Here is a 27,037-nt window from a genome sequence, read left to right as displayed (position 1 = left end):
TATAGTACCAAATGCCAATATTTAAAAATTAGCTAAGATCCTATCTATTATTAAAAAGATAGTTTGAATTGTCAAATTTTTTAGTTTAGTTGAGAAAGATTAGATCATGATCCACAGAATTTGATAAATTATGTCATGATATTAATTTCAAAATTTCAAAAAAGAGATCCAATTTTAGAGAATTTAAACAATTTAATCTTATCTTAAAAATATTTTTTAAATATGTGAATTCTATCGATACTAATAGTTTCTGGAAACGAGACTGTTTTTATTTAAATAAAGATAGAATGATTAAGTAGTTTAAATTTTTTCAGATGATCCTCAATTTAATTTATCTCTGTCTGCTGCTACTTGTAATGAGGGGAGAAGCAGCTGAGCTTGAGGAGATCAAGGTAACGGAGAAAAATCCCCCACTATCTCTTCTGTTGGAGATATTTAAGGAATATCTTAAATATCAAATATATTTTTATTTTATATATATATTATCAAAATACCCTTGCTTTTAAAAACATTTTATAAATATTCAATCCATAGATTTCATATAAATAAGACATTAGTTTAATAAAAAATTATGTATTTACATTCTATCAATCTAAACAACCACTTAATGTTCCTCTTTCACGGTTGACACATGAGCAAGCCAAAAAAAATCACAATATACTCTAACTTATTTAATTTATCCATATATCAAACAAATTTAGGATTTTAAAACTTATATTAACTTATATATTGTCTCGATGAATGGTGATTCAAGATTCACCATAGTAGTCAATGTAGTTTGATCGAATTTTTTCATATCTTATAATGAATATAAATAGTGAAAAATATTAAATTTGAGTCCCGTTGATCATAAAAATTATTACCAATTTGGTGAATTTTATAATTTAATTTATTGCTTTAGCAAAATGACAGAGAAAATTGGGGATATAAGACATGGGCTAGCATAATAATTATTCGGCCCAATTTTTGCGGGGCCATGGCCCTATGATGACACCGTTAAGAGCACAGTGGATTGATTATCGAATTGCAAAATCAAACGGTAAACTGCCAATAGGAGGGTAGGTTTTTATCAACGCCAAGCTTTCCCTCGAAATAGACAGTAACTAAGTTCGCGCCAAAAACTTTTTTTGGCGCGTCACTGATTCCTTTTTTATTTCAAGAGCAATCCCTAACTCTCTTTAGCTCAACCAATCAATTCTTTTTTATCACTTTACCAGTGTAAATCACTCTGTTCCGATCTCTCTCGCTCACTAACCTCCAATCCTTTTGAAGAAACCGAGTCGCCATTTTTCAATCATATACCCAGGTGAGTTGCTTTCTCGATCTACTGTTACTCAGTGTCGTTGGATCTTAGTTGATAAATCTTTTAATGGTTTAGCTGTGCTATTATTTTGATTCATTTTATCAATCTCTTAGAAGCAATTTGTTTCCTTCTGTTAAATGATTTTTTTTTTTGGTTGGCTTAAGAACTCCGTCAGGTGAATTGAAATGGAATATTGGCCTGCATTTGTATCTAGCAGTACTTTTGCGAGTTGTGGTTAGTGGGCTTAGGAGCTCTTCTATTGACAGTGACATATCCAGTTGCTTGATCTATAATTTCCATTAGCGAAGATCCGGGTTCTTGATCTATGAGTAAGGATATTTGTTAATCTAATGTCAGATCTGATGAGATTCAAAAGAAGTAATTGTTGAGTTTCCGGCTTTAGATATTTCAACCCAACTGATGTATTTGGTTGCATAACAAACTAGATTTTGAAATTAGAATAGGACACGGAATTGCAAATTTACTATCTAGCTGATGCATATGCCTAAAGTTTATAATGATGTCAGTGTCATAATAATACTATATTCTAATCTCTGAAGACTTGTGAAAAAATGATTTTTTTAGTCCAATCTCCAATTCAGTTTCTGCGAATGTGAATTGTTAAAGCTCACCTTTTCTATCATTAATATCCATAATACTTGATTAATCAAAACTTGGATTCAAATGAATTGTCTTACTTTCTTATGATTACTCTCATTATTGTAGGTCCCTTTTGCTGCAGTCATGTAAAGGGTAAAAGCAAGAAATTAAATAGATCCCTAGTTCCCGTCTTTCGTGCTTTACTTTTATTATATTGACTGAAAGAAAAGTGCGTAAACTGATTCCAGTATAATTGCATGCTAAGTCCAAATAGCTGCTTAAAACTAGGCAGTTGCAAAATTTTCTGATATCAACAAAATCAAAATTAAAGGCCAGGCTATGAACTTTAACCACTATGCATATTCATTCTTGCATGTTTGACCCAATTGTTTGGTTTGTGCATATAGCTTCAACAAGCAGAAGCATTCATCCGTACAAAAGACGGAAGTTTGAACTTTACTGCATTTTTTACAACTTGCTGTGCTGTTGTATTTATGTGCGACATTGGCACCTTATTTAATATGAGAAATTGAGATTTCTTTTCCTGCAGGGTAAGTATTTTAGGCACTGCAGTTGATGTCCGCACAACTGTGAGAAAAAATAACAGTTCCACTTTCTTTCAATGGAGTTGAGGAGTTGCAATCATTTACATTTCATTCAGGCTGTCAAAGGTGGTTTGGTCACAAAAGTCCTGAATGTGTATCATGGAAGGCCAGCACTCAAGTTCAAGAAGGTCAAAGATTTATATGAAACTGAAGATACAAACGATCCAATTCCAATACTTAGACGAAAACTTGGGTTTGTAGGGTTTCCTATTGGATGTGATGGAGTCAAGGCTGAAAGTTTACATACACACACTGGAGAAAGATCAACAATAAAAAATAAATGTGAAACTATGGAGTTGAATGAAAAAGGTTATGATGTTGGAGAAAGTGAATTAGATGATATTAACTTTGGCAATATGACACTGCAACAAATTAAGGAGAGATGTAAGGGAAAGAAGGGGAAATGTTCAACATATGTTGATTTGAGTAAAGAAGCTATTGAAACTTGTTCCCTTGGAAAACAAAACCAGTTTGACCCACAATCTGAGGAGGATGAATATGACATCATGGAGCCCCTCAGCTGTTGGAAATCTAGGATTTTGACCAAGAAGAAGACCAAGAGAAAGTGCAGGAAAAAAAGTGTCTCTGCTTCATCACAGAATGTCCTATCCATTGTGAAGTTTGAGGAAACTCCAAGTGATCAACTCATCTATCAATCTAATGGAGATTTTCCGGCACCTATTGACATTAAGGTTGAGGTTCCAGAGCCTTCTAATTCAGATTGCAGAGATATGATCATTGGTTTTGTTGACTCTGGTGGAGTGGTACCTTTTGAAGATCATGAGACATCAAGTGATTATAATTTGGAGACTGGAACGTTGATGATAGCCTGGGAAGAGCCTGATACATCTAATGATTATGATTTGGAGACTGGAACATCAATAATAACTGGTGAAGATCCTGATAGAGCTAAAGATTATCTTTTGGAAGCTGGGAGGTCTGTCATATCTGATGAACAGTTGACAACTAATGCTTGTGGTTTCGAGAGTCAGATGCCAAATTTCTTCCGTAATGAGCCTCAATATTGTGCTGTTAATGAAGAATCCTTTGATGTGGAGCATCCAGATCCTAAATCAATCCTTGATATACAAGCCTCAGGTGGGAAGATAATGATGCAGGATATTGCAGAATTGATTGGTCATCAGTTTTCAGATTTGTGTTTATCAGAAGCAAAGAAAGAAGATTTTCATCCCAAAACTGACTTCCTTGAAACAGTTTCTCTGAGTGAGAATCATACCCCTGTGATGTGCTATAAACCCCAGAGTTTTCCTTCGATGCATGAGAAGTCACGGACTAGCAATGACTGCCAGGTTCAAGTGCCTGATGTCACCATTAGTAATAGCCTTCAACATATGGAGCTTAGCAAAAAAAATGATTCACGTCTGCCTGAGGATGAAATGAAAGGCGAAGGTGAAAGTGATACGCTTCATGTTGAAGTCAGTGTCATAAGCAGCCCTATCAGAGACTATAGCTCACTTTCTAATTCAAAGGTATTTTCAAGTCCTAAACGCTGTTCAGTATCAGTTGCTGGTCATTCTCCTACAGGTGAGGAAAAACAATCACCCTCATCTGGTTGCAATGAAGCAGCAAGCAGATGTTCCACACTGATCCATTCACGTGTTGATGAACCTGTAACATCAGCAAAGGATGGGGAACATCATCGCTCAAAGCTGCAACATGCTCCTGAAAGGCTTTTGTCAACTAGAATGGTGTGTAAAATCTATTGCATTTTTGTTTGACCTGCATGTTTTCTTGAAATTTAATAACTCTTACATGTGTTTTTCTAGGCCATTTCTCCAACAACTCAGAAAAGGCTACGTGAAGCTATGGAGTCCACGGAGTTAGATGACGAACAGTATTACAGTAAGTGCATTACATATTGTATCTTGCATATGGACCATGTTTTGCCTGTATATGATTTATCCAGAAACTGGTATGGACTGTTGATCATAATAGCTTATTTTAAGTTAAGGTAAAAGAAAAGAAAAGAAAACATGTTGTATTTGCCAGAGTACCAGATAGTTTAACTTGTTTAATTTTTGCTGTTAAGAAACTGAGCAAATCCAAGCTTCAAGATACAAATCAATTGAAAACTTGGGAAATAATGTAGGATATTTTCTTGCTTCTTGCAATTGTATAATAGATGTGGACTGATTTGAAGCTGTGCTGAATAAACATGTTTCTTTCATATCGCATCCATTAGAAAAAGTTCTTCTGTTACCTTATAGGCTTATTTTCTTAAGTAATCTAGTTTCTGAAGCCAGAAATTAAATTTCGTTCAAGTTCTAATTTTTTTTAAGTGATCTATTTATACCACTACCATTTTAGGTCCCTTGTCATCCCAAATTCATCCGAAGGAAGTAATTTTTGTTCACTTGTTATGATTTCAGAATACGCGAGGAAATTGTGCTATAGTAAAAAGACTGAGAACAGGCTTGGTCGACTTGAAGAGGCCAATCAGATCAAGAGAGCTGAAGTGATCATTAGTTCAAAGAAGGTTGTTAAGCAAGCTAAGATTGGTAGCAACGGTTTCCATCAGAATGATACTCTCAAGCTTCTTCATCCCTCTCGTGCCGTTCAACATTTTAGTACTGGGTGCTCCTCAATCCGAAGTTGTTCAGAGAGTGCCATTTTATTCTCACAGCAGCAGATGCATGACTTTCAATCTGTTACAACTAAACTTGCAAAAGAGTTGCAGTCCATGAAAGACATAGTTGAAGAAACATTGCAGTCAAAGCAGTATCCAGCCATGTCCTTGAAATATAGTGCAGATGAGGTAACAAAACCTTCACCGTTACTAATAATGATACATCCTCATCATTTGCACTTCGGTGTTTTCTTTCTTTTTTTTTTTTTCAAAAAAAAACTGTTTTTCATTAAATTTAATATAGTATTATCTGCTGTGATCAAGTGAACAGATATGTTAGAATGACCCTACCTTTAAAATTGAAGTAACTATGCCACAAATTTTTATAAATGCATACAAGCATACATGCAAATTGTGCTCTTTTTCCAAGTGCTCTTATTTTTGGCAGGTGAGAATTGCCATACAGAACGCAACAAGAGTGGAAGAAAACGCAAGAAGATCTCTTTCTATCATGGCAAGGGACTGCAACCGGTTCTGTAAAATCATGGTTGGTTTCTTACTGGTCTTTGGATCCCAGGCATAGTAAACAGTGTTAATAATTTACTTCATTTATATCTTTGCCATTTTAACTTATATTTTCCTTTGATATATTCCAGAAACTGGCCGAGAAAGGTTCTTCTTCTTCCCATAATGCAGTTTGCAAGAAGAGGAAGATTGTTTTTGCTGACGAGGCTGGTGGAAAGCTATGTGATGTCAAGACTTTTGAGAATGATACGACTTCTTTTATGGATCCGAAGCGTGAGAAACCCTGAACTGTTGATTAAATGACAAATGCAGATTCTTCTTCCTGTATTTTAATTTAAGAGTTCTGAAGCCAAACAAAAGAAAAACCAAATGTATGGGGCTGTTAAGGCATACCAAGTCATAGTTTCAGGTATGCCTGCTGTGTGAGCTAGAATGAGGATATGTAGGTGCTACCAAATGCAACTTAGACCAGCCCACACTCCTCTCTCATTGCAATTGGTTCATTCTTGTTCCCCCTTTAACATGGATACTAACTAGAGCTATGTTGTACACATCTTGTCCGAAGCATATAAAAGAATGTTTTATTCTACTGTTTCAGTTTGTGTCTACTGTCTGCATTCGATGTTTGTACTTTTCCAGTGATAGGTTCTTGAAAGGGTAATCATTCTGCCTATTCAGTTGGCAAGAACGTTTCAGAACGGCTCCATTCATCATTTCAGGTACGATCATTTTTACTTTTAAATTTTATACGCAACACATGTTACAAGCAATGATGCTTTTGCTGCCTTTGGACTAGTCCAATTGGTTAGACGGCAATTTAATGTCTAGCAGTAACACAGCCAATAATCTGAACAAAAATGTGATGCTACATCAGACTTCTGCTTTTCCTTCTCAAAATTCAACTTAAATAGTGGTCAGTTATCGTTTCTGGATGAATCATGAATTTGGATGGATTGCTCATGTTTTCTCTTATATGTTAACCTTGTTTCTTTTTTTTTTCCCCATTTTCCCGTCTCAAAGAATTTTTTTTTTGTTAGTTACTGCTGGTGTTTTTACTTTTCTTTTTTGGAACAGAAATACAAGTACAATATTCGATTATTGCAATACAGTGCAAGAAAATTGTTGAAAATGTCCTATAATCAATTAAACAGTCTGAAGATAATAATTATTAGAGTCTATGATGGATATTAGATGATTTAGGCGTTATTTTTTTTACATAAGCAAGCACTTTTATTTTGATATTAACTTTAAATTCTAGTTTTCTCCTGAAATCATCTTATCTAGCAGTTTTATTTTGTGCCCCTCCTCTCGGAGAAAGATATTAAAAGCACCATCCAATCCCGTTGTATTCATCAGTTAATGAGAATAATAATTTATTTTTAATTATATTGAAGAAATTTTTAAAGAATTAATTCCTATAATTTTTTTTTCCTTTATCAAATATTTAACTTAATTTGATATCTTTAATCTCACTTTTCAGTTATAGTGAAACAATAATTATTAGGACATTGAACTACTTATCATTTACTTTGTCTAGCAAAGTACGCTTTTCAAATATCGAATTTGTATTTTTAGGAAATTGAAGTTACTTACCACCCAAGTAAATTATTGATCGGTATATATTAGTAAACTTTGAAATTAAGAGTAGCATGAAAGTGATGTTGAAAAAAAAAAAAAAAATAAAAAGTTTTCCACTTTGACCCTTCTCAAACTCGAAGTCTGCGAACTCGCATGGAACTAGGCTTCTTAACAGGAGAATCACAGAACAATATCTTCCAAATCTCTGAGAAGGCTTCAATAATAACTCCATGGTATTGCCTTGAATTCAACGACAAGAAACAATGCAAAAGCTCTTCTAAATCCCTCGCCTCAAACATCTGTTTCTCTAATATCATCTCTAACATTGACCTTTTGAAGTCCTCATAAGGATTCTCTGATTTCTTCACAACCGCCATGCTCTCTTTAACCTTTCCATCAGTCGTCGTACACGACATCATCCTCCGCAAAACAGATGCCCTTACCGGAGAACTAATCTCCGCAGACGACGACTTCCCGCTACTCTTCTTCGAAAGCTGGCGTCTCAGTTTTCGAATATTTTTTTTACTTGTTGTCTCGGAATTTCCATTGTCTACTGAGTTCTTGGTTATGGTCTCCGCAGCCGCTGGGAGATTACAGAAGTCAAACGAAGAGTCGTAAGAGAAGCTTCTGGAAGAAAATAATAATGATTCAGTTTCTAATTCATTTTCATCTTCATCATCTGCTTGGTTGCTAAAGCAACAGCCAACATCATCAGTTTCTATTTCATTTTTCTTGTTTTCTGTTACTATAACCGGCGAGATGTTCTCAATACTCTCGTCGGAAAATGATACACTCTGCATGAATCGTTGGCGATTTCTGGGTTGCAGCCTCATACGATGTTCGTCTTTCTTCCATGCAAAATCTGGCGATTCAATACTGAAATCAGCGAGGTAATATGCGAGTGATCTCGGTGAGCGCCTGTTGCCATGGGGTTTGGTTGACGGACAATCTGGTGTTGATGGCGGTGGGTCTGGAAATCTGGGGTAATTGATGTCATGTGATTTACGGCTGAAGGGTGATATTCTGTAAATTGCTGGAATTGGATTAGTATCTGAACTGGTTTTGGATCGACAGATTTGAAATGAAGGCATGGCACGAGAGAGCTTAAGCTTGAAACGCTTAGCCATGGCGTTGGAATTGTTGACAGGGTACTGATATTCAAAGTTCAATCTACTTAATTGACAAAGATGAAGAAGTTGTAATATAAGAAGTGAATATATGTAACGAAGAGAAAAGCCGGCTTACGATATATATAAATGATAAAATAATTGAAATGACCAAATCCAAGTGATGATATCTGAAAGCTTACTTGGAATTCCATAGTTGGCGAATTGTACAGTTCGAAAAAACCTGTGACAAAGTATATAAAATAGGAAAATAACTATTGATAATCTGATTGGAATTTTTTTTTTTTTGTCGCTCATAAGTTTCTTTCATCCTAGTGTATATACATTATTTGCAACATAAATGAATCAAATTAACGATAATTTTTGAAGTTTGAAAGGGTCTCAGCCATGTATAATAGCAAAGACTAAAAACATAGGAAAAAATAATCATCAAATAAAAAAAACAAGTAAGAGTCCCTTTTGAAAATTAACTACAAATTAATTAACCATAACCATACCCATCATGGTTTTGTTGATTTCCATGTCTTATTGCCTACTGCATCCGCATGTGCATCTAAACGAGAGAATAAAAATAATAAACGACATATCTAAAATTAAAATTTTGTGAAACGTACGTGAAAGAATAAACCAATACGCTAATATGCTGCAGAAAGACTTAGCCATATCTCTCTTGCTACAGACTAACTGTGTAATTTATAATTTAATGATCAATATTGTTTTAGCCTGAGCTGAGACTGAGAATGATAAAGTTGTATCCAGCCATTTACACAAATACACAGAAGAAGTCCGCATAACAAAAGCTAACCAAATATGATTAAACAAAGCAAAATAACAAATAAAAAAAAAAGGTAGCCTTCAGCTTCAGGTGACCGTGCAGACCTGAGCTCAAAAGACGACAATTCCATATAGCGCATACACTCAACACGTGCACAATAACCCAAACACTGAAAACAATTTTGAAAATTCTGCACACACGCGTTTCGACTTCTTAGCTAACACTGTGCTGCGCACTCAAGCTCGACCTTTATCTTCTTAAACGACTTGAGATTGATACAACGACAACTTGGAGGAGAGGATATTCTTACAAGCTATTTTTGCACAACGACAAGGCATTCGGCTAATATTAGAGTGTTTTTGGGCCTTCTCCTGAAATCTAAAAACTCATGTATCTATGGGTAAAATTGGTCCAATGAGCCATCATAATATCAAGCTATAAATAATAACATGGGGTAAAATACACTTGGGTTTCCAAATTATAACATAATTATATTTTCGTCTCTCTACTTTAGAGAAATTATTATAATATTTTTAACTTTAACTTAAATTTACCATCAAGTCCATCCATCAAAAAAGCCGTTATTTCTTGATAAAACCAGACAAAACCATATTTTCTTAATAAAAACTGATTTTTTTTTTTTAAAAAAAATTGATTTTTTTTTTTGAAAACTGGATTAAAAATTATTTTGTTGCTATATACACACACGTATGTAAAAATATTAAAAAAAAATTAAGAATCTGATTGAACCTGTCCAACTCATTCCAACTTTGATCCGGTCATGATACCGATTCAGTTGCCAGGCTAATTTAAATTATTTGAGTATTGTTCAATCCTTATAGAATTCATTTTAGACTTCAAATTTTTATTATGTACATAAATTATTTTGATTAGATTGAATCAAATTAACCATGACCAATAAACGCGATGATGTCAAAAATAATTTCTTTTAAGTTAAAAATTAATGATCGTTATCATTTTCAAAAACATATATAATTAATTATGTGATAAAGTGAAAATAAAATAATTAATTATAAGAATATGTATTTAATGCATATATTTTTCTCCAAAATTAAGTTTCTTTCCCTCCCATTTGTTCCTCCAATTTTAAGCCGATATAATCTGTTTTTTTTTTACATTAGGGATCTGCGTGTATCTGACTCTAATAACATGTAACTGAAATTCGACACGAAATATGCATGAGCCAATTGTTCCTTCTTGACAAGAAAAAAAAAAAAAAAAAACTGTTACTCCGTTAGTGCATCGTTTGTGTTTGTTAGGCGCTGTGTGGCATTACATTCACTTGTTTTATACGAAATGCCAATTATAACCTCATTCTGCAATTGCTTATCGAACAGGAAAAACGAATTTTGTTTCTTGGATGGCTCTACAGGTTCCGTAATTAAACAGAAAATAACCGCTCAAATCGTGCAAACACGACCGCTACGCGCAAGGATTTACCTTAAATAACAAAATGTAATTAATAAAGCCTCTGATTAATTTTCTTACAAACCTCATTTGCTCCACCTTCGATCCATTGGATTCAGATTAGAGAGAAAGAGGAAGATCTCATCAATTTTCCTTTCTTTCTCTCTATCTGTTTCCTTCTCTCTTTTTTTCTTTTTTTCATTTTCTTCTTCTATGAGGAAGCTGTGCCCTAATTTGGATAAGGAAGATGGGCTTGAGACAGTTTTAGAGGTTCCCGTTCCTGAAGAAATGTTCGCCAGCATGGGCAGCAATGGAGCTTCGCGATGGGCAAATATGCGTGCATTAATGAAAGCTCAATCTGCCGATAAATCGTCACATCTCCAAGCTAAATCCGATAATGAGTTTATTGCATTGCTCAAGCTTGTTGGCTCTCCTCTTATCCCTATTCAAATCCACACTGATCAGTCCGTCACTCGCCCTATCACCGATGGTTCCATTGTATGTTCATATCTTTTCATTTTTCAATAATTTCCCTTTTCATTACAGTGATTTAATTAATTTATTAGATACCGATATAATTTCAGAATTAATGAAATAGATTAATTTTTTGAATGTGGGAATTTAAATGTGTTATTTGATGAATGAACAGGAAGCATTGACTGCAAAATATATAGTGCAACAATATGTAGCAGCAGCAGGAGGAACAGTGGTGTTGAATTCATTGACTAGTATGTGTGCAGTAGGCCAAGTTAGGATGGCTGGGTCAGAAATGCAAGAGGGCGATGATAGTTTGCAGACGGGAGGAAATTCTGAAGTTGGTGGGTTTGTTATTTGGCAGAAAAATCCTGACCTATGGTACCTTGAACTTGTTGTTGCTGGTTATAAGGTTAGTGCAGGTAGTGATGGCAAGGTTGCTTGGAACCAGTCCTCTTCTCAACCTTGTCATGCCAATAGAGGCCCACCTCGTCCCTTGAGACGATTCTTCCAGGTAACCTTTCTTCCATCATCTGTTCTATACATAATTCATTTACGAAAGGTAAAAATTTTGTTTAATGATATGGAACTCTTATCAGGGATTGAATCCCAGGTGCATAGCCAACTTGTTCTTGGAAGCTGTATGCATTGGGGAGAAGAAAATCATTAATGAAGATTGTTTTGTACTAAAGCTCGAGACAGATGCCAAAATCCTCAAATCTCAAAGTTCATCCAATACAGAAATCCTTCACCATACAATATGGGGTTACTTCAGCCAAAGAACAGGATTCCTTGTCAAATTTGAAGATACAAAATTGGTGAAGATGAAGCCATTAAAAGGAAACGATAGCGTGTTTTGGGAAACGAGTATGGAGTCAGTGATTGACGATTATAGATGTATTGAAGGCATCAATATAGCACATGGTGGAAAAACCGTTACGACGTTATACAGGTACGGAGAATCACAAAATCACAAGAGAAAGATTGAAGAAACATGGAGAATTGAAGAAGTTGATTTTAATATTTCTGGGTTGTATAGAGATTACTTTCTACCTCCTGCTGATCTCGTGCGAGAGCTAGAAGGCGGAGAGCAATGAGTGAATTACAATTTTCTTTTCTTTTTAATTTTTGACTTTTTTTGTGTTAGAGGGAGAATTGAAAATTGAGGAAATTTCCTCGTAGATATATATAGATAGACTTGAAATTAAGTCAATTGCTATGGATTAAGTAGGAAAACGGCTGAGCAGTGAAATTTTGATGATGGAATGCTAGTATCCGAACTTTAGACGACCCGTCGTTTTTGAGGTGGACAGGTCAGTTTAAGAACGATCGTTTGTTAACGGTAACTGACTCGTGGTTTGAAAACTACAGGGTAAACGTCAATAATTAAACCGCAGTCTGCGGAAGCGGAAATACAGATAAACGACAGGACCTTTATAAATGGTTGGGCTTAAAGCTTCGATCAAATTAAGGTGTACATTAAGCCTTTTGTGCCCTTTTTGATGGGTCCAGGCCCAGGCCCTCTTCCAAAATTTCGCCCTATTTCCTATAAAACCCTAATTCATGTTATTTAAAGCCATTCCCCGATTCTCTCTTCTTCTTGCCGTTGTAAGATCAGTGGCTGTAGGTAATCAGTAATCGATCTCTTTCTTTCAGTAGATTTCCTCTTCGTATTAGAATAGCAGAAAGTCTTTTTCTTTTCTTAGAATTTGGGAATCTATCACATCATATTTAGATTTATTCATATTTTTTGAAAGAGAGAGTTGCATCTGTTTTACCCACTCCTGATATGGCAGATTTCAATGCTAGAGGAGTTATAACGGATGCACAGAACGAAAAGGTTAGCTTACCAGCCCATTGCATCTTTGATCTTGCCTTGGTGTCAAATGGACTCACCGAAATTCTTATATATTCTCTTCTTTTATTTTTTATTTTTAAAATTTTTTTCGAAATAGAAATACGAAGAGCTTGTGGCAAAGTGATGAATAAGTTCTTATCCTACACACTGAATTGTTGTGTTGACTTACAAACTCCGCTTATTATCTGATGCCATTAAATCTCACATATGTTTATTCTGGGTTTTTATTTAGCTAAATATGGCTTTTCTTAGCGTTAATAATGCTCTGATCAATGATTATAATAGAGTATATGAAGGTAGATGATGGAGAAAAATCTTATCCTACATACTGAATTAAATTTTAGATGTGGATTAAAACTCCGCTTATTATCTGATGCCTTTTTTCTCTGTTAGGATTGAGAGCTTTTCTGAAAATTGAAAAAGATAATTGTGTGTGTTCTTACAATGATGAGAAAAAAAGCAGACGGGCGGTCAGAATCTGATGCCGTGTTGATTGTCTGCAATTTCCACTCTTGTGGATTATCTCTGAGGTTTTACTACTACAATTTGGTCATTATTTTGCTGTGTTTGCTCATGTGGCGTTATGGCTGAATTTAATCACCAACAAAAGCAATGATGAAGTTGCTCTAATATGTCTGGACATATGAGATTTGTCTGTGATATGATAAATGCATCTTCTGAGCCGAGAATCAGAAGTTGGATAACAATTTGAATTTCCCTTTTTTATTTTTGATTATTGGACCTAATCACTTCCCAATTTGAATGTCTGTGGTTAAATGTTTATGCTGATTGAATCTGAATAACCATCGGATAAAGATTGGATTTTGAGTTAATTTATCAGTTCAAGCTTCGGATATTGATGATTCAGTTGTGGATGAAGTCCATTTCTTAATGTTTTAGGGGAATTTTTTTTTTTTTCAAAATCTAACATATAATTTCCATTTTCGAGTTTTATTTTCTCATATTGTGCAAAAAGTGAGGGTTAAATAAAGTTCTCCTAAACTTAATCTGTTACTATATGATATGATTTTATAAATTGAAAGCCATTAATAATTTCACAGAATTTTAACTCTTGTATCCAGAAATTATATTTCAATTGATTTTTATTAGACATTGTGTTTATGCTAGATCATTTAACAAATTTTCAAATGATTTGTACTAAAAAAAGATTCATTCTTACTGTCCAATTTAACAAGTTTACAGTTTTATATTGCTGGACTGCCAGAGCTTCGATGTTCTATATACCTCTGCGTCGACTGTTACTTTAGGCAGACTAGAAAGTGATAGGGCAACAAAGCAGTTAACTATATATATGTATATATATATATTTTTAAATTTGTATCATTGGATAGTGGCCTTTGATCTCTTGATTGTAAGTTCTTGTGTTCCTCTTTAATTTTTCATACAGTGTGGTTGCAAAATTAAAATGTATTGAGTATTTGTATCAAATCAGACAAATGGTATTCTAACGTTAGACATTTGGGAGCATGTCCATCACAAATTCTGGTACGAATAATTAATTGAGCAGTGACGTTGAATAAACCAATTGAACCCAAGTTCGTTACTCCATAATGTTGTGGGCCACACTCCATATTTCCTGCAGTTCACACCAATAATCGTTTTGAAAATATCAATAACTAATTAATAGTTTTTTTTTTTTTTTTTCAATTTTACTGTTATTTGTATTAAATGTTAATAACTAGTATTAGTTAAATTAATAATTGGTTGTGTCCCGATTACACTTGCAAATGGAATAAGAAAATTAAATTTAAATTAATTTTTTTTTCATTTTTTTAATATAATCATATATAAGTATCCACAAAAATTAAATATTCATACTAAATTATTTTTGAAATTAATCAAACATTTAATTATATATATATGTATATTTTAAAAAATTGAATATCGATATCTAAGTTTTTTTTTATATTAAGATTTAATTAATAAGTATATAATAATATGACTATTATATTTATTGATAAAGAAATATATTAAATAAAGGTAAATAATAAACTTCTAAAAAAAACAAGTAAAGGACAACAATTTGATAAAAAAAATAGACATATGATAAAAATTGTAAAGTTAATATTTTATTATAATTTAAAGAAATCAATTGCTCTAGTATAATTCTTATATTTGTGGCGAAGGAGTAATATATATTTACTGATACAATTAGATGCTCGTGCTTTGGATGGTTGTTAATGAAGAATTTATAGGTTGAGGTTTAGTAAGAGTCATTTTTTATCGACCCTGCCACAAACACAAAAGTCAAACTTATTCCAAGTGTCGGGTATGGACTCACTAGCGCGTATAATCGGGTCCCACTTCGTCGGTAGCGTCCAACCCGAAGCACAAAAAAGGAAAAGAAAAGTGGAAGTTTAAAGTTTAAACTATATTAATTTTTTTAAAATAATAAATGTATCTTTATGAGAGTTCACCAAGACACGTTTTCCAAAGTGATACTCCTCTAGTACTCTCTCATCCTTCTCTACAGTACATTGCTCTTTCTTGTCCACAAAAAATGAAGCTAGATGATTCACCGACAGTTATATCAGTACCGGCGGTCACCGCTGCTACTTCCGCCACAGCAGGGAAGAAGGATGGCTCGGATGGTGGCCTTTTTGGTAAAGTTCGATACAAGTTTTGGGTTTTAGCTGCTATTCTTCTTCTTGCATTTTGGTCTATGTTTACTGGCTCTGTTACTCTCAAATGGTCTACCGGAAACTTTTCCCGTCTCGCGGATGATCTCGATTTGCCAATCCACGATGATGATCTTGATATCCTCGTACTTTCTTTTTCCTTTTTTTTTTTTAGTAATTTTGATTGATTTGTTTTATGGATTTTAATTTATGATTTCATATGTTGATGATTGAATTTGATTAGGAAGTAGAGGAGAAAGAGAAGGTGGTGAGGCAGATGTGGAATATATACACTCATGGCTCTACCACTAAACTGCCTCGCTTTTGGCAAGAAGCTTTTGAAGCTGCTTATGAAGCTTTGGCCAGTGATGTTCCAGCTGTTCGAAGCGCCGCCGTTTCAGAGATCGCCAAGCTGTCCATTCGCTCTGTCAATCCTGATCCGCTTTCCGTTCAATCTACGCCGGTTAGTCACTAAAATCCCCTCTCTCTCTGTCTCTCTCTCTCTCTCTTTTATTTATTTATTGTTCAACTAATGCCGATGAATTGCTATTTTAAGGTAAGTTGTTTTTAGTTTTGGATATTTTACAAACTTAAATTGCTTAAATCAGTATTTTGTTAACTGAGGTGTGTATATATATATATATATATATATATACACCACACAGAATGACTGAGGTATTGTTGTTTGCTTTGATTTTTGGTTTTTCTTAAATTTTTTTTTTTTAAAAAAAGATATAATATCATTTAAAATTTTCTTGTTCCATTGTTAACTGATAAATAAACGAAAAAGAAAATCATGAAAAGTGATTTCTATTTACTTTTTAAATTTAGTTTCAAAAGAAGAAAAAAAAAATGGAAAACATATTCTTTGGCCATGCCCTTTTCAAGGGTTTCATTCAGACTGGACAAAAAACAAAAACATATATATATATAGATAGCTATGATTTGTATATAATAAACTAACCGTTCTTTGTCGTGTATGTGTGATTTGAAGCAAGTTCAGAGTAGTAACAAGAGGAGGAAGAGAGTCCCATCCTTGAAGAGGTCAAGCCAATGAAATGAAATGACAGCAATTCTTGTCTTTATGTTGTTAACAAAGTTGAAACCTCAAGTTAAGTTTAACCAACGATCATCTCTACTATATATAATTGATACAGAAATATCAGCCTTTATGCCATTTACTTTCTATAGCCGATGCCAGCTAATGTGTAAGAATCTTTTTTGTCAAAGTAAAACATACGGCTACAATCATCGCAAGAGAAATTTCATGAAATTAGAGATTGTTCGTCTTGTTCAATGTCCCTGTTTTACATTGTATTGATCAGCAATGTATGGAAAATTAATCGGTTCAATTCAAATTGAAAAACTATAGTTTCAAAATAAAAAAATTTCATTTACAAATGATTACTTCTTTTTTTCAATATTCCACCACCTTCTGTGTTCTAAGACTGACTAGCAGGGAACTTAAATAGGCAATGAAACTTTTTTTTAATAAAAGAAAAATTGAAAAGAGCACTGAAACTTAAATATAAAGAACAAAAGGTATGAATCAACGTTAACTTGGATCTCATAAATAGGCCTCGCTCAAGTGTTCCAAGACTGACTAGCAGGGAACTCTACCACAAAATCGCCCGAGCAGATAAATTAGTACTGCTATGGTTGCTATGATGGAAACAAAAATCCTAACAGAACATTTACAGACAAATTGAACGAAAATGTATTTACAAGTGCCTTTCGATTTCTCTCCTAATCTTCCACTGACTGAATCTCACCCATCATGATCCGGTTACTGACAACATTAAAACCCAAGACAGCAGGGCTGACCTTCTTGCCTTTTTTCCCTTTCTTCTTTCCTCCACCCTTGGAGGACCCATCGTTTCCCAGAGTCATATCATGGTCGAAATCCCTATTGCTTGCATGGTCAGAATTCATGTCTCTGGCACTGAACCCAGTGGCCATCCGATCATTCCGACTCTGAAAGGCAATTTCGAGAACATCAGCTGGTAACAACTCTTTATAGTTCAGGAATTTGTCAATGAACTCGTGATCAGGATCAAATGATCCAAGATTCTCTATCAGAAGCATCTCAGCTTCCGATCTGGATTGCTTCAAGCAAAACTCCAAGAAACTTGTATCTATCAAATCAGAAAAGAAAGAAAATGAAACAAGGAAAACTCCAAATCACAAAAAGGTTGTAACACAGAAGAAAGCATTTACCCAGCCACCATAATTTCATTAACCCTCTAACCTATTGCTTTGAACAAAAATTGATGAATTTAAAAAACAAAAACACGTGGAAAACAAGAATGTAGTAGACTGAAACCTTTTGTGCCAACAAGTCTGACACACTCACTTTCACACCAATCTCTGAAATCCATGGCTTCTGCAACAGTGTAAAAACGTAAGTGTCAACTAAATACTTTTTTTGGACGAGAATATATGACTACTCTAGTAGCAACTTACCTGAATGTTTACTAATTGCATCTCTTTTCCCTTTAAGAGATGACTGAACTGAGGCAGGTGAGGATGAAAGAGAATGCTCAGCATGCCTGCCACCCATGGATTTTTGTCGGCTTAGTGAAGTTCCTTTTACAGGAGTGTTTTTGGCTCCCCAACTGCCTTGGCTCCCTAGATTAGGGAACTCTGACCTGTTCAGGGAAAAAAAAAAAAAAAAAAAACTTCATTTACACTCTAGCACTGTAACTAAGACAAACATACAAGTGATGGAAGTCAATCATATACAAGCAAATCCTCAACACATGCACAGACAGAAACAGGTGCAAGCACAGAGACACAGGAAAAGTTAAAGTGAACCACATAAATTTTTGCAAAACATACCAGCGTAAAAGACAACAAAAGACAACCAAAGAAGCCGTTATCTATGAGTCCAGACAAAATATACTTGGAACACAGCAGACAAGCATGCCACATTCAGATTTTCTAGCAAAGATAAGGACGCAATCATAAAACTGAATGTCAATTTATGTCTATAGGAAAAACTGCAATGGAAAAGACAAGTATAATAGAACTTCAACACTGGCAGCCATAAGAACCATCAAGGAGAGAATTTCACCAACCAGTAGCAACTGAAAACATGCTAAGATTAAACATTCAGGAAATTTAAGGCTGCCTAATTTCCCAAGGAACCCTGAGCAAACTTCAAAATAAAACTGAGAGACAGTATATTATAATATATATTGATAATTATGAATATTATCCCAGTACTTGATCTTACAATTCCTGCTAATCCCATGACTACTGCACTCAGTTTTCACGTTAGCAATGTTCAAAAGATAGATGAACAGAAAAAGTAGATTATATTGACTTGTGTTTCAACTATCAGATGACTGGTATGGAACAAATTAATGAAAATCGACCAATGTTACCAATTTTTGTTAGGCTGCAAGAATGCCTACACATAGGCACATGTAGAACTGTCAATCAAAAAGGTTACTAGGAGAATAAGTTAAAACCCCAAAGGTAAGATATGAAAGTCCTAAATTATACAAATAGGATTGTATAAGACCAGTATACTTTAGAATAAAATACAGGATAAATTCAAATGAAATAGCATGCAAAAGACATCGCAAATATCAATAAGATAGGAATTATACTGCTTAGTTTCTTGCTTAGACTGATCAATTGGGCCCCAGAATAGGTCATCGTCTCCTTTATATTTTGACTGAGCAGAATTGATCTGGATAGGAGATGCAGCCTTAGAGGGAGAAGCAGCAGAAAGCAACCATGAAGGACCACTTCCATGTGTCACCTGAGTTGGTTGGGACTTCTGAGGAGTAGATATATGATTCTGAGGCTGGACAGAAGAAACCTTCTTCTCCTGCTCCTTTAGGATATCCCTTAAAGATGTGGGCTTAGGAACCTTCTTGGTGTCAGTAGACCATGCTGGAGAAGGGGAAGAAGTTGTTGACTGCCCCCCTTTCCAGAAAACAAAATCTCCTAAAGAAGGGCCTGTTGGAATTGCAGGCAACACTTCCTTCTCTTGTTGCACCAGGCGAGAACTTTTTCCTTTTTCAATGGGAATTGAACAAACAGGCACGTCAGCAGTTGTAGGTGCCATGGCCTTAGCTCCGCTACCCTTAGCTTTAGCAGACTTTTTACGACTCTTTTTAGTATCTTTAGCCTCAATAAAGTTGTCAGCATCTATAGGTTCCACAATGGTTGTCATTAATTGTGGGGAAGGATCAAAAAAATTGTCAGGAACCTCCAACTCTCTGTCATTAGAATTTGCCAAAACTTCTTCTGCCAGTAGATCATGTAACTGGCTTTTCCTGCTCGTTGCCTTCGGTGAAATTTCTTGTTTTACCATGTTTAACTCAGTAGTATTCACATCTCTCTGAGTTTCTCTAGGAATCTTTGATTCAGAACTGGCCACAACACCCGCCCAAGGAACTGACAAATTCATGGAACTAACACTAGTGGTAATTTCAGAAACTGTCATTTCTGTCTGCATTTTTCTCTGTTCTTCCAGTTGAATTTCCAACAATGATTTTGGTTTAAAACCAGGAGCAGGTTTCCATGCTCGCTGAGCAGGATGTGCCTGCATCGGAACAGAACCAGCTGGCTTAGATTCATCCTTGTCTCCTGTGACTTCAGCATCTCCAGAAATTCTTGAAGACAATAAACTATTAACTTGTTGGGAATCTTTAATTTCCACAGAAGAAATTCCAGATTTCTGGTGTCTTATCTTTTCTAGGGATGTGTCAGCAAGAGTTTCCCCCGTTCCATTCTGAGGCTCAAATTTGCTGTCCTCGGCATTTGGGCCTTCACTTTCTGATTGCTTTATCTGCTGCAACGAGGAATTCTTTGATGTTCCCTTTACCTGGTCAATAGAGCTGGATTTAGCAGATTTTTGCTTTCTGGATTTTTTCTCAGAAGCTTTTCTTACCTCTCGAACTTCAATATTTTTCACTTCAGCCACTATAGCAGGATCATCAGTGCTCCTTTCTTTTTCAACTTGCTGCTCGCTGAGAGTACCATCCAGCTGAACTTTCATAACGCAGGGTAGTTGAGGCTTTGTAATTTCGTCCTCACAAGTTCCTGATAGAGGATTAGTAAAGGAGATTCCAGGAGACTCCAGCTGTGCAGTACCTGTTGTAGCCTCTGGTATTGCAACATTCAAAGCTTTTTCAGTTGTTCGTGTGTCTTCTAATATCTGCTCCACAGAAAGAGGAGTAAGGCAAGCAGAAGCAAGGAGAGGCTCATGTGCATGGGAAGGTTCCTGTGAAGATTTGTCCATTGACCCTAGAGATGAAGACATCTCTACAAGCGATGGTTCCAGCAAAGACTCCTCATGGATTTCATTAATTTGTTCAGGAAGAGTAGTATCCCAACTCTTTTGACTATTAATATTCCCAAATATTTGATGAGGAAGTTGGAAAGAAGACGCTCCAGCATCAACATTATACCTGACATCCTGGGTAACTTGAGGCAAATTCATCAAACTTGGAGAATGTTCATCTTGCACAGTTGAAACTGGTATCTGAGAACCAATTTGCAGCATTTCTTTTGATGGTTTGAGCCGAGAAGGATCAACAGGTATATTTCCTGTAGCTATTGCAGAGGTAAGGAATTGTCCATAAGGTGGCTCACCGAAACGTTGGTGAGAATGATGCTCTGACAGCGCCTGAGAAAGTAATTGCTGCTGCCGTATCAAGTGTTGCTGCTCTTCTTGTTTCTGTTGCTGCCTAACTAGCAAAAGCTTTTCCAACATTGATAGCTGATGTGTTGGAAGAGGAGTTTGGGAATGTAATTGCAGCAAGTACTGCTGTTGCAACATATTTAGGAACTGTGGATCTTGAGATAAGCCAGAGGAGAGCAATGACTCAGGTGCCAAAATACCAGATGGATTATCTATAGCTTGTCCGAGTAAATTTGTTAAAGATGGTGGTTTCTGCGACTGTAGCCTCTGTTGTTGCCCAAAGGAAGCTTGTGTGGGAAAATTCTGAGCTTGATGCAAGTCAATTTTATCCTGAAGGGGATCCAAGTTACCTTGGATCGAGAAATTGGACCAGCCAGTAACAGCATTATTAATTCCAGGGGCAGAGCCTTGGAGGACAGACATCAGCTCAGCATTTTGAGCATGAGGGGGCTGACGAGGGTTGTCAGTCAACGAAGATAAGAGCTTTGCATGTGGCATTGGAGAATCTGAGAGAACCTCTGGCTTTGAAGCCACAGATGCAGCATCTCTTCCTGGCCAATATGGGTAAGTACTCGGTAATGACCTCTGACGTTCAATTGCCATTCTCTTTGCCAAAAGATACATGTCATTTCCACCATCAACACCCAATGGTGAAATATTAGCAGTGTTGTTCCCGATAAATCCTTGCAAACCTATAAATTAAAAATATCCATCAAAGTCAATTAAGCTGCAAATACATGATAACTGTTTGAAGAACAGAAAGGAAAATATGAATTGGAAAAGGCATAAAAAAAAAAAAAAAAAAAAAAAAAAAAAAAAAAACCAAGTTCATCCTAAATTAGAAGAGGAGAGAAACAAAAAAGAGAGGGAGGATACTCAACCTTGAGATGAATTGCTCATATTTCCAGACATCAGTGATTCCAAGAATTTATTTTCTGCTTCCGTTGTCGAACCAGATTTCGGCCTTGGCTCATTTCGTATCAGATCTATCTCACTTAAACCAGAATGAAGGTTACTAAAGCTACTTAAGTTAGGTCTACTCGATGCATCAGCGAATTCAGTTTGTTTTGGAATGCTAAATCCAGGTGGTGGTCTCGCCTTGGCTCGCAAATGAGGCATGACATCACCAAGTAATGAAAAGGGCGCATCCTTTGATGCACTTGCAAGCCGAACTTGCAAATCTATCCCAAAATATCCAGCCTCGAACCATCCGATAATATCACTGCCAGAAAAAGGACCTTGAATTTCACCCTGGGGATCTTTATAGTAAAGAACTAGATTCTCTGGTGGGGGCTGGGAAAGCTTAGCTTCTTGTTCCCTATCCATAACTATAGATGGCTGCCTCTTAATGATAGGATCCTCATTGGCTTGCCATTTTGCTTCATCCTTGGAGTATGGTGTGTTAACCAAATTACTTTGCCATTGATTATCCAGATCCTTCTGAGGTTGATTCCAACCAGTCTCAGGGGTTCTTGACCTGTTATCACTTGAAAGGTCTCTCCAGTCATGTGAGACCATATGCAACTGTTCTCCCAGTGCATGGGTTTGCCAAGGAGTGCTAGGATGCACGGAATTATTTTCCTGCAAACTTGATTCCCTATTTGTAGGTGCCTCATCAGCCCTTCTGTAAAAACCAGTATCTTCTTTGACAGCTGCATACAGAAAGAAATAATTATACACAAGAAAACTCCTCATTTCAAAGTAAAAAAGGATGCACCACATAGTAATACAAAAAAGTTTAGAACATAAAGAGCCAGGCACCAAAGCTCAACAGAAATTTCTAAATTAACAATTAAACTAAAAGCAAGCCACAATTTAGCAAGCTTTTGTGCGCACACACGTTGATACATAAGCAGATACATAAATGTATCATACATGCGCTGTAAGTACTATGTGTGTTTGTGTGAGTTTTCTCCAAGAGAACATACAGTTATAAAATTCATCCTATAATTATAAACACCAACTCCAAAGCCATATAGAATCATATGCAAAAACAGCACCATTTGTAATATTATCTGTGTGATGTGTCAATTACCTTCAGCTTTCAACTTCATATCATGAATTGTCTTATGCTCCAGTGCAGGATCCAGTTCTGCACTGGATCCATGATGCAGTGTCTTCCTTTCAAGGGACGATCCCTCCATATAATTTCCATAACCACCTTTTGAATTGTCACTACTTTCATCCTTCGAATTGTCAACAGAAAATGACACATCTTCTCTGCTGCCTGCTTAGACATGCCAATTCAAACTGGTTACTCACCTTACAATATGCACCAATATCTATTAAAAAAATAACTTTGACATGTGTGATACCAAGTTTGGCTCGTCTTAGTTGTACATCCACTGAGTTCCGTCCCAAGGATCCATCTTTGGATAACTGAGGTGCACCGCTACTTACAACTTCACCTTTGTCAATACCTTTCAAAACAGCCTACTCAAGCAATAAAGAAATCCAATCAACAAATATTGATAGAATTCACCAAGACAATTCACAGAGACAAATTACCATTTCCTCAGTATTTGGAGCACAGAGTGCCAATGGCTCCAGGGTGTCTTCCTGTGTGAGAGAAGGCACTTGTACAAACCCATCTAAGAGCTTGTTAACTAATTTCATGTCAGTCATTCTGTACACATCAAGCAACTTTGTCCTACTATATCTTAATGGGCCATTTTCACCCTTGTCTAAGATGGTTCCCCAAGATTGTGAATGAGTAGAAATTGTGTTCAGAGTGCTTCCGCCAGTATTCAACCTTCCTCGGCCAACGGAGAAGGTAGGAGCATTTTCCCCACGTCCACGGCCATGGGAAAATATAGGAGCCTGCTTATTTGCCATTAAAGTTTGATGATGAGGAGGCTCTCCCCTTCCACGACTTTGGGAGGAGTTGGATCTCCATGGCCGGTAATGATCACCCTCCCTCTCATCCTTTCCATGACCAGGAAGATGAGCCAACCCTTTTTCGAGAGGCATGTCGCCATCTCTGGAAGGGTCAATCCACTTGTCGCGTACACTTTCTGTCTCCTTGTCATCAGGGCCCCAGCGTGTGTTCCATTTGCTCTCTCGCCGCTGATCGTAATTAATTTCTCTGTTACTTGAATCAGTCCAGCGCTCAGAAGGGGCACGGCGTGATTCATAATGTCTGTTTGATGAATTCTCCACCCAGCCCATCCGGCGGGTGTCACCAAGTTCTTTATCTCCATCCCTCCTACGATCTTTGCGTAGCAAGGAGGAATTGGTGTCTCTTTCTTCATCACGCCAGCGATCACGGCGACCAGTTTCCATATCAAGCAAGGAGGGCCGGAAAACATCCTTTTTCTTCTGGACATCATGCATTTCCTCACCACTCCCTGATAACTTCATGTTCTCCAAGCGATTGCCATGAGCTGGATATGAACTGAAATGGCTTTCCTGTGAAGAAACAATTCCCCAACATGGAATAAAACAATTCCCCGACATGGAATAAAACAATAAAGATAACAAATTGCTATTAAAGTTATTGCATCAAATAATTTGAAAATTACATATAATGCAACAGGGTGGAAATGCCGATAGTGTATAATGTAATTGCAAGAAAATAAAGATGACAATATGGTAAAAAGCTCATAGCTCACCCCAGTTCCTACTCCAGACTTATTCTCACTTGACTTTGACAGAAGCCATTGTGGTGAAAGAGGAATAGGATTGTCAGATCCTAGAGCATCTGCAGTGAAAGGAAGGCATTAAACCACCCAACAAATTTGAATTTTGCTAGCATGTAGACTAGAGAATTTCAAAGATGGAACAAAAGCAATATTGTTTTGAAACTTTTCCACAGTTATTGCTGTTGAATGAAAACTTTGAAAATGTCATCCAACACTATTCATACACTGCGCTTGAAAAGATTCAAACTCGTTTAAAACAAAAAGTGCAAAGGAAGAAATGAATTATATTCCTAAATTAATGACTTATGCATTATCTTGTAGTCTCAAGATTTAGGAAGTGGAATTCTAACACTATAAGGCTACAGAATCTCCCACATAGCTGATGACTATAGTTGCACATATTCAGCTTGCTGCCTCAGACAAGGGAGACTTCTGAACCAGGAGTCAGCTAATTCTATTGAAAGAATTTGAAAGGAACCAAGTTAGATAGAAAAACAAAAAAATAAATAAAATAAATCCTTCGAAACAGCCAATCAGAAGCCAGAAAACTACAGATATGCATCAAACAACAACCTGAGTAATTGAATTCAACAGTTAATTCAAGCTTAATAGCACAACTGCAGGTTTCACTTGAGAGATAGGGGTGCAATATAATAAAAGTCACATATGCATGCCTTAAATGTTGTTGAATAAATCAGGCACGGAAGAAGCAAAATTAATTCCGTAATGATCACATTCACAAAATAGCGATTGTTAAATGCTCCTAAACGTACAAATTACTGACTGAAATGGGAGATACAAACTCATGCTCCACTATGTTATATTTTCTAGCAACGCAGTCTTTAAATTTCTCACTAGTGATAATCACCTGAACACTAAATATCTCTTCATTCGTACATGTACAACAGAGGAAAAAAGTTCAAAGCTTTAGCTAAAGCCGTTAATCCTAAACAAGTCACAGCATTGCTCTTCGCTGCTAAATCCAAAACCCAGACCAAGGCCTACCTAGAAATACCAAAGCTTGAACAAAGAAAAAAAAACCTATACCCTCGCATTTAGAGAGATAAACCTAAAACCCTACCTGTAACAAGGAAATTATTAAATCAAAATCAACAGTCAGTCACAAGAAAACACAGAACATCCAGTGCCGTAATCAAAAATCCTAAGACGGACAAGTCCAGCTAGAATCCTAAAGAAGTTAAGGGGATTTGGACTAAACTCAAACAAAAACCTCCAGCGAAAATAATCGAAGAAGAGATTCTGTGAGCTGAGAGAATGAGAAGTAAAATTACCTTTGGAGATCTGGTGAGGAGGCGCGACGGAGAGATTGTGGCCAGAATCAGAACCAGAGTTGTTTGCCATGGATGATCGGTGTGAGTTAACGGGGAGAGAGAGAGCCAATAAAACCCTTTCTGTTGCTTTTGATTGCTTGTAGCGAGGTGAGAGACAGGCTAATGAGGAGAGAGGGAATATAGGTTAATGGGGGAAGATAAATGAAAAAAGAGGGGTGAGTAGGTTAAAACCATGTCACATAGCGGCTTACGTTAGCCACGGCTAGTGATTTGTTGTCTGGCCCTTAATTACTATTAGACCGGGTTCATATGATTATTACTTTATGGCTTCAAATTCACGCGCTTGAAAAATCGTGAAGTCCACTTCCTTCATTGGTAAAGACTAAATTTCTCCGAGTGTTGTACACGTGAAGTTTGATGAGATGTTGGCATTTGCATACCTAGGATTATCTGTTTTCCCTCTCATTTTATTTTCTGGTTATAAGCGAAGAGGAGAAGTGCGTAATGCGCCACGTGACGCTCAGTTTAAGGTGGACTTAACTATACGACTCTCAATGTTCGCGTTTTGGACACGGCGCAATGTACTCTTGTTGCGGTGATGCGTGATGGTTAAAGTGGGACGCCTCGAACTGACTGCGAGACGCACAGTAACCCTAGATACGCTCTCACCTTTCTCAGGTAACTGAGTAAACAGACACATAAAATATTCGTAAAAAGGACTTTTGGACTTCGGTAAACTCACTTCGGTCACTGTATCATTTTTTAGTGTATTTGTTTTGTTCTTAGTTTTTATTCGACAGCTTCACAGCAAAATCAAAGTTTATAAGTAAGGCAAGACGAATTGCACTTTCAAAAGATATGTTATCTATAATGTTGAGATTTAAAATTTGAAAATCAAGGAAAAAAAATTAAAATTTACGTTAATCCTTTAATTATAACGGATATT

The 27,037-nt window shown here is 36.1% G+C and overlaps 5 protein-coding genes and 2 non-coding genes across 12 annotated transcripts; 5 read left to right on the top strand and 2 right to left on the bottom strand.

Moving 5' to 3' along the window:
- The first annotated feature begins 1,056 nt into the window (after positions 1-1,056).
- LOC105633771 (uncharacterized) lies at positions 1,057-6,217 on the top strand. The gene is made up of 6 exons (XM_012216428.4): positions 1,057-1,306; positions 2,454-4,217; positions 4,296-4,371; positions 4,899-5,284; positions 5,544-5,642; positions 5,752-6,217. Exons 2-6 carry the CDS (start codon positions 2,526-2,528, stop codon positions 5,905-5,907), a joined length of 2,409 nt encoding a protein of 802 aa, XP_012071818.1. The 5' UTR covers positions 1,057-1,306; positions 2,454-2,525; the 3' UTR covers positions 5,908-6,217.
- Positions 6,218-7,326: 1,109 nt separating this feature from the next.
- On the bottom strand, positions 7,327-8,327 carry LOC105633919 (uncharacterized). The gene has a single exon (XM_020679203.3). It carries the CDS (start codon positions 8,323-8,325, stop codon positions 7,327-7,329), a length of 999 nt encoding a protein of 332 aa, XP_020534862.1. The 5' UTR covers positions 8,326-8,327.
- A 2,267-nt stretch (positions 8,328-10,594) lies between these two features.
- LOC105633772 (DUF620 family protein (DUF620)) lies at positions 10,595-14,348 on the top strand. 5 transcript variants are annotated; one of them, XR_002284305.3, is made up of 4 exons: positions 10,595-11,026; positions 11,178-11,516; positions 11,602-12,842; positions 14,064-14,348. XR_002284305.3 is itself a non-coding variant. In XM_012216430.4 (3 exons), exons 1-3 carry the CDS (start codon positions 10,742-10,744, stop codon positions 12,097-12,099), a joined length of 1,122 nt encoding a protein of 373 aa, XP_012071820.1. In that variant the 5' UTR covers positions 10,595-10,741; the 3' UTR covers positions 12,100-13,693. The 5 variants fall into 5 exon arrangements, 1 of the variants encoding a protein (XP_012071820.1); XR_016322679.1 differs by having other exon boundaries at positions 14,057-14,348; XR_002284306.3 differs by lacking the exon at positions 14,064-14,348 and adding an exon at positions 13,254-13,693 and having other exon boundaries at positions 11,602-12,629.
- Positions 12,972-13,056, top strand: LOC119371477 (small nucleolar RNA R16). The gene has a single exon (XR_005179094.1). It is a non-coding gene; the product is annotated as a small nucleolar RNA R16 (small nucleolar RNA).
- LOC119371478 (small nucleolar RNA R16) lies at positions 13,153-13,241 on the top strand. The gene has a single exon (XR_005179095.1). It is a non-coding gene; the product is annotated as a small nucleolar RNA R16 (small nucleolar RNA).
- A 925-nt stretch (positions 14,349-15,273) lies between the features above and the next one.
- LOC105633774 (uncharacterized) lies at positions 15,274-16,796 on the top strand. 2 transcript variants are annotated; one of them, XM_037641677.2, is made up of 3 exons: positions 15,274-15,645; positions 15,744-15,962; positions 16,503-16,796. In XM_037641677.2, exons 1-3 carry the CDS (start codon positions 15,277-15,279, stop codon positions 16,554-16,556), a joined length of 642 nt encoding a protein of 213 aa, XP_037497605.1. In that variant the 5' UTR covers positions 15,274-15,276; the 3' UTR covers positions 16,557-16,796. The 2 variants fall into 2 exon arrangements, with proteins under 2 accessions (XP_037497605.1, XP_037497604.1); XM_037641676.2 differs by having other exon boundaries at positions 16,494-16,796.
- Positions 16,797-17,044: 248 nt separating this feature from the next.
- Positions 17,045-26,271, bottom strand: LOC105633775 (GYF domain-containing protein). Its single transcript, XM_037641675.2, has 10 exons — positions 26,092-26,271; positions 24,770-24,858; positions 23,667-24,566; positions 23,474-23,591; positions 23,194-23,385; positions 22,040-22,810; positions 19,114-21,850; positions 17,963-18,147; positions 17,823-17,882; positions 17,045-17,634 (listed from the first exon to the last, which is right to left on the bottom strand). The coding sequence occupies exons 1-10, from the start codon at positions 26,159-26,161 to the stop codon at positions 17,246-17,248; spliced, it is 5,511 nt and encodes a 1,836-aa protein (XP_037497603.1). The 5' UTR covers positions 26,162-26,271; the 3' UTR covers positions 17,045-17,245.
- Between the last annotated feature and the right edge of the window lie 766 nt (positions 26,272-27,037).

Source organism: Jatropha curcas, chromosome 9, assembly GCF_041381405.1.
Source record: "Jatropha curcas cultivar XTBG-Jc1 chromosome 9, XTBG_Jcur_1.0, whole genome shotgun sequence".
Taxonomy (NCBI): Eukaryota; Viridiplantae; Streptophyta; class Magnoliopsida; order Malpighiales; family Euphorbiaceae; genus Jatropha; species Jatropha curcas.
This window is presented reverse-complemented; position numbering and strand designations above follow the sequence as displayed.

What these genes read in the sequence shown, in the direction of transcription:
- LOC105633774 (XM_037641676.2), top strand. Translation starts at nt 15,277, where the DNA reads ATGTATCTTTATGAGAGTTCACCAAGACACGTTTTCCAAAGTGATACT. An exon ending in ATGATGATCTTGATATCCTC is followed by an intron (nt 15,646 to 15,743) that starts GTACTTTCTTTT and finishes GAATTTGATTAG; the next exon opens with GAAGTAGAGGAGAAAGAGAA. An exon ending in TTTCCGTTCAATCTACGCCG is followed by an intron (nt 15,963 to 16,493) that starts GTTAGTCACTAA and finishes TGTGATTTGAAG; the next exon opens with CAAGTTCAGAGTAGTAACAA.
- LOC105633919 (XM_020679203.3), bottom strand. Translation starts at nt 8,325, where the DNA reads ATGGCTAAGCGTTTCAAGCTTAAGCTCTCTCGTGCCATGCCTTCATTT.
- LOC105633772 (XM_012216430.4), top strand. Translation starts at nt 10,742, where the DNA reads ATGAGGAAGCTGTGCCCTAATTTGGATAAGGAAGATGGGCTTGAGACA. An exon ending in CTATCACCGATGGTTCCATT is followed by an intron (nt 11,027 to 11,177) that starts GTATGTTCATAT and finishes ATGAATGAACAG; the next exon opens with GAAGCATTGACTGCAAAATA. An exon ending in CCTTGAGACGATTCTTCCAG is followed by an intron (nt 11,517 to 11,601) that starts GTAACCTTTCTT and finishes AACTCTTATCAG; the next exon opens with GGATTGAATCCCAGGTGCAT.
- LOC105633771 (XM_012216428.4), top strand. Translation starts at nt 2,526, where the DNA reads ATGGAGTTGAGGAGTTGCAATCATTTACATTTCATTCAGGCTGTCAAA. An exon ending in GGCTTTTGTCAACTAGAATG is followed by an intron (nt 4,218 to 4,295) that starts GTGTGTAAAATC and finishes GTGTTTTTCTAG; the next exon opens with GCCATTTCTCCAACAACTCA. An exon ending in ACCGGTTCTGTAAAATCATG is followed by an intron (nt 5,643 to 5,751) that starts GTTGGTTTCTTA and finishes GATATATTCCAG; the next exon opens with AAACTGGCCGAGAAAGGTTC.
- LOC105633775 (XM_037641675.2), bottom strand. Translation starts at nt 26,161, where the DNA reads ATGGCAAACAACTCTGGTTCTGATTCTGGCCACAATCTCTCCGTCGCG. An exon ending in CTCCAAATACTGAGGAAATG is followed by an intron (nt 23,592 to 23,666) that starts GTAATTTGTCTC and finishes TTGCTTGAGTAG; the next exon opens with GCTGTTTTGAAAGGTATTGA. An exon ending in CAGACTTGTTGGCACAAAAG is followed by an intron (nt 17,635 to 17,822) that starts GTTTCAGTCTAC and finishes CTGATTTGATAG; the next exon opens with ATACAAGTTTCTTGGAGTTT.